General features: G+C 49.7%; 1 protein-coding gene across 2 annotated transcripts in view; it reads right to left on the minus strand.

Moving 5' to 3' along the window:
• Window positions 1-15,177, minus strand: part of CCDC149 (coiled-coil domain containing 149) — a 97,666-nt gene that overhangs the window by 30,962 nt on the left and 51,527 nt on the right. For both annotated transcript variants that reach the window (XM_028507989.2, XM_028507988.2), the window contains exons 5-7: window positions 1,797-1,913; window positions 802-974; window positions 16-88 (exon numbers count right to left, since the gene is read on the minus strand). In XM_028507989.2, the coding sequence (XP_028363790.1) occupies window positions 16-88; window positions 802-974; window positions 1,797-1,913 (363 nt within the window). The remainder of the gene's footprint in view (window positions 1-15; window positions 89-801; window positions 975-1,796; window positions 1,914-15,177) is intronic.

Consider the following 15,177-nt stretch of genomic DNA (forward strand, 5'->3'; position numbering starts at 1 on the left):
TCACGGTTCTGCTACCTTGTATTTGGCGATGTTCGATTTCAGGAGGTTGACCTCTTCGTGAAGTTGCTTTAATCTCTCCTGAAGGTACCTGGGGGAAAAAAATGCAACCGGAAAGTGTTTGGGGACAGAGTGAAAAACATACACTCAGATAGGAGAGGAGAGAAAGAGAAAGCACCGGGCTGAGGAGCCCTCTTTTACATGTAATGCCTGCTTCCCATGGAAGGGAGGGGCAGAAAAGTGTATCTTTGTGACCTCTGCTTAAACGAATGCGATCAAGGTCAAATATGCCCAAATCACAAAAACCCCACTTCAGACGAGCCCTCTGCTGAGATTCCCTGAGGGATAGCAACACGGTTTTCACATAATTCTCATTAAGGGGATTCCGCTGGGAAGGAAGGCAGGAAGAGACGACACCAGACATAACATTGAGTTAGACACATACACACACTGAAATTCGCCTCGGGGAAAAGAAACAGCTCAGGGAATTTCTCAATTTATTTTCTTATTCTTTTCTCTCTCCTTGATAGCAATAACAAGCAGCTTCTCCCGGTTTCCTACCCTCTCGCCCAAGTAAGGGAGAAGGAGAAAGGGGGACACATGTCGGCATGTGGCGCTACTTTCCTGACTTTTACTACTAATATATGACATTAACATCATCGTTTTCAGGGTTGTGACTTTCCTTTCACTGTAGGGCAATTTTCTCAAATGTGAAGAGGGCTGCAAATAACCCCCAGGCCGCAGGCCCCGCCGAAGAGCCAGCACGCCACCCGACGGACCGCAGGCCTGGGCCGGGCCACCTGCCTGTTCTCCATACACAGGGCGTCCACATCAATGATGCGGTTCTCGTGGCCGCCCAGGATGTGGTTGAGCTCCTGGTTGAGCCTCTCCACTTTGTCCTGGTAAGAAGACCGCTCTTCTTTCACGTCCTGGAGCTCATCCACGGACGCCTGCAGGTCGTGCTCCAGGGACTCGATCTGAAACCAGAGGAAGCGCCCTTACTCAAGACGTGCCTCCGACACCAGCTTTATGGCCAGGGATGGAGCCTTCTGCGTGGCTGGCTGGCTTTTAGAGAGCTTATTAATGCCACCCGCATGCTATAAAGCCATGAGAGCCACTCACTGGAATACGATCAAAGCTAAAAGGAAGGGGGCGACGTCCTGACAGACACTTACTAAATATACCTACGGTGGGAGGGGATACCAGCTCAGAGAAACAGAGCCAGTCAGTCCTCACCAGTAGCAGCATGCCCTAAAACCAGAGGCTCGGAGAGGGCAGAGCCCCACGCTGAGAGCAGCAGCCAGTGTCTTATAAATACGTGCTTTTTCAATCCGCTCTAGACCCAGAAATCTCGTTCTGCTCTTCAAACCCAATTAGCAAGAGAAGGAAAGCAAAGTCTGGCCTCTCTCCGCTGTTCCCTAACTAGGACTCTGTACCCGTTGAGATTTTGCCTAAAAAGCACTGCTCAGCATTTGAGTGGAAACTGGCAAATTAAGGCCAGTTTGTCACATTTTGTTCTCTCCTTGTCTATCCTGGCCAAGGGGGCACTTTCTTGTTGTGTTCAGAACAATGACACCGAAAGTAACAGCAGACCTGCGGGAAGCCGGAAACACAGCGGCGGCTTGGGAACCGAGGCCAGGACCAAGGGAGGAAAAGCCTCCAGCTTGTGTCCTCCGTCCTCCCCTGACTCGAGTCCCAGACACTCCACATGCTCTGGGCAACAGGGATGCGGTCCACTCAGCCCTGGGTTGTGACCAGCTGTGCAAACCCACTCCCTGCACACAGATGTTAGCAATAACCTGTTCCTTCGCCCTCTCCAGCTGCTGGACCAAGTCTTCACGCTCATGGGCTGCAAAGTGCCGCACACCGATCTCTTCATCTCCGAGCCTCTGTTTCGCAATTGTCATCCTCAAGAGCTGCATTTTCCGTTAGTAGGAGAGATAGAGAGAGAGAGAGAGAGAGAAAGAATAGATTTAAAAAAAAAAAACACCTAAGCATACTAGGCAGAAAGTTTTTCAAAGATTTTCAAGAAATGCTGGGAAAAAGCACAAAACAAAGATATTTCTGGCCCATAACATGAGTTTAAAGAAAATACATTGCGTTTTGTACATGTGCGTGCACGCGCGCGCGCGCACACACACACACAAGCGTGTGCATGCATATCTGACACGTGTCCTGGGCATGTGAGGGTGGATGTTCTGTGTAGCATAGCCACAGTGAGGAAAACCACACTGCATTTCTTCAAACGTGGTGGAAAATTTAAAACGTGATACCACATGCAGAGATGGGGGCATGCTTGCACACTCCTAACAAGGAGGCTGTATCATCAAGAGCCTTACGAATGTCCCGCCCACCCTAATGATCCAGTAACTTCTGACAATCTGGGCTAAGAGTGACCTCAGACAGGGACTAGCTTTAGGAAAAAAGAAAAAGTAGATTCCACTGTTGCTTACAGAAACAGCAAAAAAGCTAGAGACAGCCTCTAACAATAGTGGAATTGTTAGCAAACTATAATGCAATCAACCAATGGGCTAGTTTGTAGCTGTTTTAAATAAGGGTGATGTGAACTATGGAATCCCACAGATGTGTGTAGAATGCCATGTTAAGTGGAGGAAAAGAGCATAATACTTTTATATAAAGGAAATAATCCAGTCAGAGAAAGACAAATACCATACGATTTCATTTATATGTGGAATGCAATGAACAAACTGAACTAAGAAGTAAAATAGAGACAGACTCATAGATGGAGAGCAGGCTGACAGCTTGAGGGTAGGGAATATGTAGAGGGGTCAAGCAAGAAAGAAAAAAGAACACAAAAGAACTCATGGACATGGAAAATAAAGAAGATCAAAAGCTGAGGTAGCATATTAACTGGATTGAAATAACAAACTTTGAAAAGAAATAATGACTGGAGAAAAGCAAAGAGCATGTCAAATGACATTGAGTTGGGGTCCTTATTTAAAAACTACTCATTTGACCTCGATGTATATTTATTATGCACCTACTGTGTGCCAAAGGCTCACTGGCATGGGGCGGACCATGTTCCAGGCAGCGGAACGGCTTCTGTTGTATAAGGACCTGGCAGAGGGTGTAAACAGACAGCTGTGCTTTATGGAATCTGATTACAGTCGAGCTACATTACTCAAGGATTCTGTATTTTCAAATGTGCACAAATTTATTTGTAATCTCAAAATCAACACCCATGGCACTTTCAAATCATGCACAGACGTGGGTAAACGAGTGCAGAGTTGCAAAAAAAATGTGAATTGTCCGCCAGCCCGGGACCCAGCTGAGGCTGCAGCAGGCTACACTCTGCCTCTTGCGTAGCTCTCCACACAAGTGTCCTCTTCACGGCCTATTTAGTGCCGCCTTTCCCCCCATGCTTTTGTGCTTTTTTTTTGGATGTTTTGCTGTTTAAAATGGCCCCCATGAATAATGCTGAAGTGCCGTCTAGTGTGTCTAAGCACAAGAAGTCCGGGATGGGTCTTACGGAGGAAATATGTGTGTTAGCTAAGCCTCATTCAAGAGTGAATTACAGTGCTACTGGCTGTGAGTTCAGTGTTAATGAATCAACAATGCACATGAAATGATGTGGCTTTAAACAGAACAAAACACACATAAAACAAAGTGAGGCATTGACATTGACACGATGTTGTGACCAGAGGCTCCCAGGAACCTGTCAACCAGTGTTGGCACCAATGCGATGCCAACAGGAATCCCAGACTCGGGGTGTGGTGAAGAAGGAAGTTTCATTCCGTGCAGACAGCTCAACTGTGATTCAGCAGGGCTGTGAGAAAGTGCTCTCTCTCTCTCCCTGAGCCAGAGGGGAGCAGAGAGATTAGAGGGAGGTCCCCAACCCTGGTCCCCAAAAAGCACGCTCTGATTGGTCAGTGAAGACACTAAAGGGGGTACAGTTGTGCAGCTCTGATTAGACAGGGAAAGCCTCAGTTCTGTTGGCAGAAACAGGATTCCGGGAGCTCCTTTACAGGGGCCGGCTCAGGGCAGGCAGGCAGTCTGGTGCAAACAGCAGGCAGTTTAGCGCAGGCTGCTCCCTCGAGTGCGGCTTGTGTGAGAGGCCCCTGTCTGCAAGGGGCTGCTAGCCTCTGCTTTTGAATTTGAGCCCACTTAGCCACAGGAGCCCTTCTTGGTAGATAGCGCCTCTCTCAGGGTCGACAAACCTCATCCTGTGATTCCCCCAGGAGCGGCAGTTCAGTATTCGCTAATTCAGGGTTTACAGCAACATTGGAGGATATAACCCCAGTAAATGGCGAGAATCAACGGTGCTGGGCGGGGCGGGTGTGGGGTGGAATTTACGGCAGCACCGGTTCCTTCAACCGAAAGCTGACTGACATGTGAAAATTCTTCTGGCTCAGGACTTGCAGAACCCCAAGTGAATGTACAGAAAGACAAACAGCTAAGCAAATAAAAAAAAAATGTTCTCTCCAGTCAAAGGGTCCAGGAGCAGGCGGGCTTCTGCTTTCTGTGCTGGGAGGCGACAGGAGGCCTGCGACATGGCTTTGAAAGTGGGCTCTCTTCCCGACGCGTGAAAAGCCAGACTGACAGCCTGAACTTTAAGTAATAAAACAACCACTGCGGTTTTCTATTCGAGGGACGCTCCACTGAACACTTAATTTAGAATTACACAATTATGTTTGCTTAATGCCAATTAATTATTAAACATGTTTATTGAGGTCTGACAGCCATAGAAGACAGTCATCTTTTATATACTGGATGCCTGTTAAGCTCCAATAAATATGTTAACAATCATTTGGTGTTTAATGTGCATTCAATATCGGCTATTAAATCTCAGGGCCAGACTGGTTGAAACACTTATTTTTAAAAGTGAGGCCCAAGTTGGTAATAGCTGGATCATTAGTTGGGTCTGACTCCCAAGCACAATCAGCCGAAGGGGCTGGAGGAGGCCACTGTGGCAGGAAGGGCAGCGCCCAGGGAGGGGTCTCCCGCCTTCCCAGCTGACAGCTCCCTGGCTCCGGAGTCCCCCTGCCTGGGGGTTCACAGCCCGGCTCCACAGCCTGTGCGCTGTGCAACCGCAAGCATGTGCCTTAATGTCTCTGAGCCTTCATATCCTTCTCTGTAAAAATACGACAGTCACAGTATAGCTTTACATTGTCAGGTGAGAGAGAGGAGAGTCACATTAAATGCATTTTTAACTTAGGGCATTCAACTTTATGTGTTTGGAAAAAAGGTATGGGGGGAGCGGAAGAAGAGTAAGAGAGAGATGGAGAAGAGAGACTGAGAGAGAAATAAAAATTTAAAACATTGGCTGACTTTACCCACCCCTGCTGGGAGGTGGGCGAAATCATACTGTTCATATTTATACATAATACCATTGCTCAGGTGTACGCACGACCCCGCACCCTGAACTTCATGGGCAATTTTAAGGGCCCATCAAGGGGAATTTCTACTAGACACAAGTTTCTGCCTCTTACATGCCGACTTCAGAACGTAATCCTGCGAGAGAGAAGATCGGGTTTCTCTGCGATACTTAGCACAGCCCCTGGAAGGTAAAAAGGGCTCAGTGAACGCTAGCCGCTGTTATGAGTGTTGCTGCAATAATGGTCATTGCCCCCTCCACGGGAGCTTCCCCACATGGGCCCCCGGCTGGAGACAGCACAGCTCCCAGGCCAGCCCTCTCTGTGGACTGCAGGTGACCTCGATGACCTCCCCTCTTGGAAACGGGGAGGAAGCAACTGCTCGTTCGGGGCACTTAATTCCCTCAAACATGGCGTCGGCGCTGCCCAGCCAGCCTCCCCCTGCCAGCCCTCGAAGTGGATCAGTGCCCTGCAAAGTGCCCGCACTGCCATCAGCGAATGCATTCATTTGGTGACTTAGATGGAAATAAACGCTTATGAATGAATTACGGGTGTGAGTCGTCAGCATATGGATGAGGCGCAGCTGCGGCTGGGATGTGGCTGAGGGGCTCACCTGGGAAAGGATGGGGCCGAATGGCTCTTAGGTGCCATCCCCCACCCTGCTCACTGGGTCCAACTGCCCTGCTGGTGCCCTGCCCAAAATCTGGTCCTCCTGTGGGTCCCCCTGGCTCCTTCCCCGATCTCAGGTTGCATCCCTCGCAGCCTTCAGCAGTCTCTCTCTCATCTTGCTTTCATTTGCCCGAGTCCATTCCCCCGCAGACACCAAGAGGCAGCCAGGGGCAGGGGCAGCTCTGACTCTCCAGGTGACGGGCCCTGCTTCTGCTAATCCTAGTCACGTGTCCTTGGCAGCCATCTAACTTCACTGGGCCCGGTGACATGTTCTTTTGTTTGTTTGTTTATTTGTTTGTTTCATGGCATTGTCTCAGCCCATTCAGGCTGCTGCAACAGAATGCCACAGACTGGGTAGCTTACAAACAGCAGACGCTTATTGCACATAGGTCTGGAGGCTGGGAAGTCCAAGATCAAGGTGCCAGCCGATTCGGTGTCTGGGGAGAGCCTGCTTCCTGGTTCACGGATGGCTGTTTTCTCGGTGGTGGAGAGGCGAGAGCTCCCTGGGGCCTCTTTGATGAGAGCGCTAATCCCATTGGTGAGAGTCCCGTCCTCACGGCCTAATCCACTCCCGAAGGCCCCACGTCCAATGCCATCCCCCTGGGGAGTAGGTTTCAACACAGGAACCTTATGGGGGCACGTTCAGTCTTCACTGAGGATAAAAGCGACGTTGCAGACAGCACAGCCGTGTGTGGCTGCCCAGCCTGTGCGCTGCACAAATCCCACTCCCAGGCCTCCATCCTCACAGCGTGACGCTGTGACGCAGCGGTCTTCCACCAGTGCGCCCCAGGAATGTTTACAACATGCAATACCTGACTGTTCAGTCAGGGGCACTTCTCCCTTAGATTGTCAAGCAAAAAAATGACAATAGCCAATACCACAAGAGCATCCATCCAGTGTGAATGAATCAAAATTATCCCTATTTTTTTTTGGTCAGATCAGCAAAATATATGATTTGGTGTGCCGCAGAATTTTAGCAAATAGTCTATGTGTGCCGTGAGATGAAGAAGGCCGCAAACCGCTGATGTACTGCAGGGAGCAGCTCTTACAAGGTGACTCCCTCGGCCGGGGTAACCGGGAGGATCACATGGAAACTGTTAGCACAGAGCAAGGCCAGCCCTGCCTCGCCCCCACTCCTGGTGCAACGGTGCAAAGAGCACACCTAGGACAAGGTCAGCCCCCAAAGGGCATTCAGTAACCACTCATCTGGCACAGTGCTGGGCTGGGCAACCTCATAGACAAGGCCCTGACCGTCTTTTCTTTGCTTTTCCTGTTGGTCTTCTCCACCTCCTCTCCGGTCGCTCCCCGGCTCTTGGAACACCCTCAGTAACACAGAACATGAGAGCGTCAACAGGTCCCACGCGGGCAACTCTGTTGTATGACCAGAATCTGACTTTCTAGTCCACTTCTAGCTTTCACCCGAAGCGTTTGCTACTTAAAAGCAATACATGAAAACAAAACCAGCAGCTTTCATGTTCTTTCTCCCAAGGTTCTGGAGACCATCCTGCACCCACTCGCCAGCGTGTACCAAGGTTTCCCGGTTCGTGAGCACTCAGTGTGGGCCAAACGACGTGCTAGAAGTCCCCTTCACGTGATTCTTCCAGCGGCTCTTCACTGCACTGGAATAAATGCCACAGCCCCTGGGAGGCTAACAGGCTCCCCATCCACCCCACCCACCCCACTCCTAACCCTCGTCCCCGCTCGCTCTCTGCTCTCCAGCCACGCTGGCCCAAACACACATGTTCCTGCTGCCCCTGGACCTCTGCACCCCCTCTGCCCTTGGAATAGCCAGAACCCACTTCTTTGTTACCTTCAGGTCTCAGGTTAGATGTCACCTCCTCTGAGAAGTCTTCCTGGGATGCCATCACAGAAGTTGTTCACCCCCCAGGTTCCTCTCCCCACCACCGCCCTGCCCCACTGTCCCCATCGTATGTACAGGCACCACCTCACACCCCTGCTTGTGCCCTCCCGACTGCCGGCTCCACCACAGCAGGTGCCTCGCTTGTCGTCTGCACTGAGCTAGCCCAGCACCCACAGAAGTGCCTCGCTCACCACGGCGAGTCCTCAGGAGCTTCTTAAATTGGGAAGCCTCTCATTTGATGCTTCCCCCAACTGCCGGAGGCAGACACTGTCCTCAGCTCTTCCCAGGCGCGACCCTCTGAGGGGCTCCCACAGGGCTCTGAAGCAGGTCCCTGGGCAGAGCTCAGGAGTACTCTTCGCCCAAGGCTTCAGTCTTGACACTTCAAGCAAACATGTGTGCAGAGCTGCCTACACTCCAGACCCACGTAAGCCCAGCTGGCACCCTACAAGGTACTGTCACTATCCTCATTGTCAGGTAGGAGCTGAGACACAGAGACATAACTCCCACATCAGACCTTACCTATAAATGGCAGGGCCAGCCATGGAACCCTGGCAGTCCAGGGTGCTGGAGTTTATGCTACACTGTCCCTCTCCAGAACAACAATGACAACCACCATGACGACAACAACAGTGCACCACCAGCAAGTGTGCTCTGTGCTTTGTGTAACTTCTCCTACTGAATCCTCACAAAAGGCCCACAGGCCCCCGGCTGGGCCTTTATCACCTGGGCTGGCTCTGCCTGCATCTCCTCCCCTCATCCCTGGGCTATTGGACCACCTTCCCCCACTCTCCCTTCAGATCTCTGTGCAAAGGGCATGTGAATAGATACTCCCTCCCTGACCACAACACAGTGCCCCTGTTCAGCCCAGGCCACATTCTACATATTCTGTGTTTTTTATTTAGCACTTACCACCTTCTGACATGTGACGGCATACAGTGGCTCCCCCTTACCTGAGGGGGGTGTGTTTCGAGTGCTGGTGGACGCCTGAATCTTCGGATAGTGCCACAGCCCATATACTACGCTTTTTCCTGCACACAGGGACCTTTTCCCTTGGAGGGAGCACTTTACAGCTTCTCGTTGGTACTCTTGTCACTTGGCGCCATTATTAAGTAAAATAAGAGTGACTGGAGTGCAAGCAGTATGCTATCGCGATCTGAAAACCAAGACAGCTACTACGCGACTGATGGGCAGGGAGCGCAGTGTGGAGACCCTGGACAAGGGGATGAGTCATGTCCCAGGCAGGAAGGAGCAGAGCGGGATGGCTCAAGATTTCATCAGGATCCTCAAAACCGCCCTCAATTTAAAATCTATCAATTGTTTATTTCTGGCATTTCCCATTTAATACTTTTGGACCACAGTTGACCACGGGCAACTGAAACCGTGGAAGGCAAAGCTGCAGATGAGGAGGAACTACTGTAGCTCATCAGGCATAAATCTCCATCCACTTTAAGAGCCACCATTATGCACCTCTACAAAGAATCAAAAATGCCAACCATAACTCTGATATCATTGCCTATGACAGAGGTGTTCAAATGTGGAAAACTGTGCATCTCAGAATCTGTGAAATAGGGCATGCTCGTTTGTTTAATGAGTAAATATGTGTGAGCCTCCAGTCTATCTGTCCCCACTGCAATGGAAGCCCCGTGCAAGCAGGGACTCATTGGTTACTGTCCTGTCCCCAGAACACGTAGTCGGGTTCTCGATAAAGATGTGTTGATGTGAATTGAACCACTCTCCCATAAGGCAAGTACTGCTATTACCTCCATTGTACAGATGGGAACAACTGAGGCACAGAGCAGTCAAGCAGCTGACACGAGATCACACAGCTAGGAAGCCCCTGAACGACCTTCAGGCACTTCAGCACACACGGCTCCCAGAGCCATAGTAGTGCCCCACCAGTTTTAAAGCTGCTTTGCTTTCATTTTACCTTAGTATGATTTGGATACAGTGCACTATAAAATAAACCTTGGGCAGAGGTATCTTTCAGAACCAGCTCTCCACTAAGAAGTGTAATTACAACACGTGGTCTCTGGGATTGAAGTCCCCAAACCATGCTGTTTGGGTCGCATGGGCCACCCAGGCTACAAGCTCCTATAAGCCAGGACAGGCTCGAATATGTCTCTGAGACCAAGTGCATCTAATTCATTTGCCAATGAAACATTAGGGAATGCTGGACCGGTCTGGCTGCTCACTGAACTAGCTGAGCGTTACCTGTATTTCACAGTCAAGATCCAGTTAGAATAAGACATGAGGGGGCTGAGGCGAGTGAAGGACCCTTATCACACTCATATCGATTTTTTTGTAATTAATTTCTCTAACGCCCCAGGCAGGAGCTTTTCATTAGTGCGCCCTCTTCATTTGGCTTCCTACAGGTTAGGACACCTCCGTGCTTCTTTAAAGCACCAAGAGGAACGATTTGCAGAGAGCTCTCTGATGCCGCCTCTTGGACCATTACAAGCATCCACAGCTGAGCTCTTTTTTAAAAAATTTTTAAACAAAGTACACTTTAATTAATCACCTGCATGCTCACTGGTCTGTCTTTATTGGCTCGTGGCTTTGACTTAATTGGTTTGCTCGCTGAATCTGTCCAAAAGCCCCACATCAAATAAAGGTACGGTCACAGAAGGGCTCTATTGTTTTATGGTGCCAACACCAGATAAAACAGAGGTACTGAGAGACGTCAGCTGGTGTAACAGAAAGCTCATTATTAAGGGCAAAACCTGGTGTTTATGCAAAGTCACGAACAGCTACATTTAAACGGGCCGGCGGGGGCCCAGGCAATGCAAATATATGACACTGTTAGGAGCAGACGCCCACCTGAACCCTCCTGCTTTTGCATGCCTGGCACTGCATTACTGTTTTTCTGCACTACACTGCCATACTCTCTGCACAATGAAGAAAAACAAGAGCAAATGGACAAGAAAATCAGCTGCTGGCTGTCTCCACGGGAACATGAGTTGCGGCCCCCGGCATAACTATCAGGTTCTCATTCCACGAGGGGCACACAAAATGCAAGGAAGCTTCCAGGAACTCTGCACCAAAGCAATAGGGCTGGGGGCGGGCAGAGCCTGGAGTGGGGATGAGAAGGGCTGAGTTTGGGGTGTCATCTGCCCAGCTTCTCACGCCAGTCTCTGTCCCTGGGGGAGGCACCTGCCCAGGTTCTCGAGGGAAGTCCGTAGGAGAGGAGTCTGGGACGTTCGGCGCAGCCACACTTTCCCTTGACGGAGTGAGTGCTTCCCGGGCGCCAGGCGACTCACTGTACAAACACTTAATATTGCGGGTGCACACACACAAAATCATTAAATCTCATTCTCCGGCTTCCTTTTTTTCCCCAACACTAACCACTGTCTAATGATCTTATTTATCTACTTTGTTTTCTCACTGTCTGTCTCCCCAACCAGAACACAAGCTCTGAGAGAACAAGTACCTTGTCCTTTTTATTCCTTGATGTCTGTCTCCTTAAATCTCAGACCATTAATCAACACGCAACAAGTCCCCAGGTGTGTGCCGATGAATACATGATGAAACCCGACAACACGTCTATCGGAGGCGTTGCTAGTCCCTTTTTACAGACGAGGGACTAAGGCCTGAAGACGATGTTGACCTGCCCGAGGCCTTGGAGACAGTAACTAGCAGAGCTGGAATATACACCTGGGTCCAAAGATTTCTAAAGACGGACCTACAGTAAGTCCTCGCTGACCATCATCAACAGGTTCTTGGAGATTCACTTGAAGCAAAATGATGTATAGTGAAACAAATATTGTTGTAAGCTAACCGATATAAATATAAGTTCCTACAGCCTATTTCTGGTCACAAAAGATCACCAAAAATTTCTAAATCAAGACCCCAAACACTTATAATATTAAATATTAAAATACATGTAAACTATACATACACTTAAGAAAGATTAATAGAAACAAGTGCAGATAATTATTTTCCATCCCGCTGATTCTAATTCAGGGTCACAGTTGGCCGGAGCCTGTCCTGGCAGCTCAGGGTGCAAGATGGGACCACCTGGACAGGACGCCCTTCCGTCTCAGGGTGCATCACGCACCCACACCCACACTCACTCAGATTGGGACAATGTAGACTCTCACGTGCACGTCCCTGGGATGTGCGAGGAACTGGAGTCCAGAGAAAACCCATGCAGACGTGGTGAAAACACACAAACTCGACACGGACAGTGGCCCCAGACAGGAATCTATTTTTTTCTCATCAATTACATAATAAAATGATGTTGAACAAAACACTATTATTCAAAGACCTGCTGTATGACACTACATGACTCGGCAGTGGCCAGCTGGCTCTTCCTGGAGTGCCCGTCTTTCCGACTCCAAGTTCAGTGACGTCAATTTGGTCACGGCATCAGTCATTTACATCATGGAAGTTAGCAAAGCGATACCTGCTTCCTCTTTCGGAGGCCCAGCTGGTCCGCCAGCTCCCCTTGGGGTGTCTGTGGCTCACACGTGCTCTGCTAGTTTTGCTGATTGACTCTTACTAACCCTTAAATTCTCAAAAACCTCCTCCTTCCTCCTGGTCTCCTTGCCCCGAATCCACTCTGATGCCCGCGGGAGGAAGCAGGCGGACCTCTGGGGCAGGAGGGGCGGGGCAGCCATTCTCGCAGTGGGCTGCTTCCCAGGCTTGAGGCTCAGCACGGTCCAGATCCTTCCACATAACTAACTGGTCGTTATTCCTTAGAGACTGACACACTGAGAGCCCTCTTCCCGGGGTGATTTGTGGAGCTACGTGTCCTTCTAACTCCACAGGCCTCTCCTTTCCTCGCTCATCTTTCAGAACTATAATTACAAAGGCAGGGGAGGGTGTCTAGTAAGTTTCCTTTTTCGCCCCTTTCTCCTGGTTTGGGTTGGGGGGTGTCGATCTAGGAGCCCCGGGAAATTCTTGGGCACTGTTCAGAGAGATGACGGCAGGTGGTGTTTGATCACAGGACCCCCCACACTGTCACAGAAGCCACCCCACCCCCCGCCAGCCCCACGTGAGTGCTAAACTGTTTGCAAGCCAGGGTGGCAACAAATCCTTCAAGAGGCTGTTTGAAAATGCTTTATGGCACATGGGGTTACAAGGCTCTAGCTGAACAAATGGAAAAATTAGTCTACCTTAAAATATCCAAGGCAAGTAATTTCCTATCACCTTGTTTCTTAAATGTACTTAACATCAAGAAGCTGGGCTTCCCAAATACGGATAAGGGTCACCAGTTAAAATGGCAACTCCAAGATAAAAATCTTCCACTTTAGCGGTCGCTCATAAAATGATGCCATCGGCCCCTCTGTTTGGAAAGCGAGGCGTTAGGAGTCCAACAACAGCAATTAAGGTTTCCTGAACCTAACAGGCTTCAGCGACGGAGCTGGTCGAGGAAGAGGACCTCACCCCGTGTCCACCGAGGCTGGGTACCAAACCCTCTGCCCCCTCCACCGGGGCTTCCCAAGGTCTCACGCTTTGCGTTTGGCTTAGTTTGATGTGGTATTTGCCTCTGATGAAATGGGCTGCTTTTCTAGCCCCTTTCTCCACATTTCTAAACAACTGCTCACCCCATGAGGAGAGAGACTGATGACAACCAGAGTGGTAGGGAGTCCACTAATGTTCTTGTACCCTTTTTTTTTTCTTTTTCTGCTTTTGGACCCTTTTGCTCTTCTTTTCATTCCTTTATTCATTTGTTTTATTCATTGACTCATCCGTTTATTCCGGTCCTTCACAAGGATTTATCCAATAATGTTTATGCATCAGGCACTAAGAATGTTCATTCCCAGGCATATGGTAGCATACCAGCCAGGAATCCAGCCTGCAAAGAGCTTGCCCTTGGTGGCGGGGGCAGAGGGAAGAGAACGGAGCACTGTGGGCAAACCCAGGACCTGCCCCTAGGAGGTACAGAAGGCTGCACTTGACCTATAACCTGGAAGATGAACAGCAGTTTGCAGAAGAAGTAAAGGGGAAGAGTGTGCCAGACAGAGCAAACCACAGGTGCAAAGGCCCTGAGGCACAGGGCAGTTCAGCCTGGCAAAGGGGCCGAATTCGTGCTGCAGGGCTGAAGCAGGAGGAGACTAGTGGTTAGAGGTGTGGCTGGGGAAATCAGTAGGGGCCAAATAATGGAAGGCCTAGCACATCATGGCAAGCAGGTGGGACTGGATGCAGAGGCCATAGAAAGGTTGGAGCAGCAAGTGATATGATGAATAAAAATAATAATAATGAACAGTTGACCCATTTTCCAATATACAGGCACAGCCAACTTTGACCAGGGGCCTCTCTGCATTTCTCAAGATGCCCGGTGTCCTTATCAAATAAGTAATCTGGTCTTAATGTTGATGACTGGGGTGAGGGTAGGCAGGAGGAAGACCGTGACTCCCGGGGGCCTGAAGAGAAGCCAGCCCTATAACTCTAGATGCAAATGAGAATGGCTGAAACTGCCGGGGCTCACTGCGGTTGGTCTCCTTCGAGAGGGAGAGGCTGGGTGCCGAGATCCGGGGTCTGTGGGATCTGTGGAGCATCATAACATCCTCCCGACACGTTGGGGCAGGTGAATCACTCCACCAGCCGTGAATTTGTGTCACTAAATTCTAACCCTTGGGTGAGAAAACAAAGCTTGATAAATGCGTCCAGCTCCTGGAATAAAGACCCAGCGCACGAGCAAACCGTGAAGTGCAGACGGCATTGATGTGAGAAAAGCCCCAGACCGGTGCTCAGCGTCACACACACTCGCACAGCCCCCCTCTCTTTCCTTGAAATGTCAGTTGTGACCGTCAGTTCCTAAAATAGCTCAAGCCTAAAAGTTGAATCAATTAAAAGTGACCAAAAGATGAGGTGCATTCAGGAAAGTTGGAGGCAGGGGGTAGCTCAAAGAAGAAAACAGAATCAGTCAGCCAAGAGGGCCCATAAAAATCACATTATGAAATGCTTCAGTATTTTGTGCATTTATAATGTGTCTAAAATTCCTGCCGTATTTTCATGGGTTTAAAGGAAACTACTACACACGCTCCATTTTACCCTCTAGAGAACCTTGCCCTGCTGTCCTCGCTGGAGGAGGGGACTAAGGCCTGGCCTTTAATGACTGACCGAACACACAGGTTCCAGAGGCTACATCCTTTCAGTGATGCGCAAAGCCACACCAGTGGCCTGATGAGCTTGTCCCGTGTTAATTAGAACCTTTCTTAGGCATTCTCTCCCACCCCCTATTTCATGACCAGAAGCAGTAGAGCCTAATTTTTCAAATATATGTTAAATCTAAGGGGTATACAAACATTTAGAGGCAGGTTGGGTGGAGCAGTCTGCCTGTAAGAAAGACTTCCCATAGATGGAGACCTCCGG

Source organism: Phyllostomus discolor, chromosome 1 (assembly GCF_004126475.2).
Source record: "Phyllostomus discolor isolate MPI-MPIP mPhyDis1 chromosome 1, mPhyDis1.pri.v3, whole genome shotgun sequence".
NCBI classification, from domain to species: Eukaryota; Metazoa; Chordata; class Mammalia; order Chiroptera; family Phyllostomidae; genus Phyllostomus; species Phyllostomus discolor.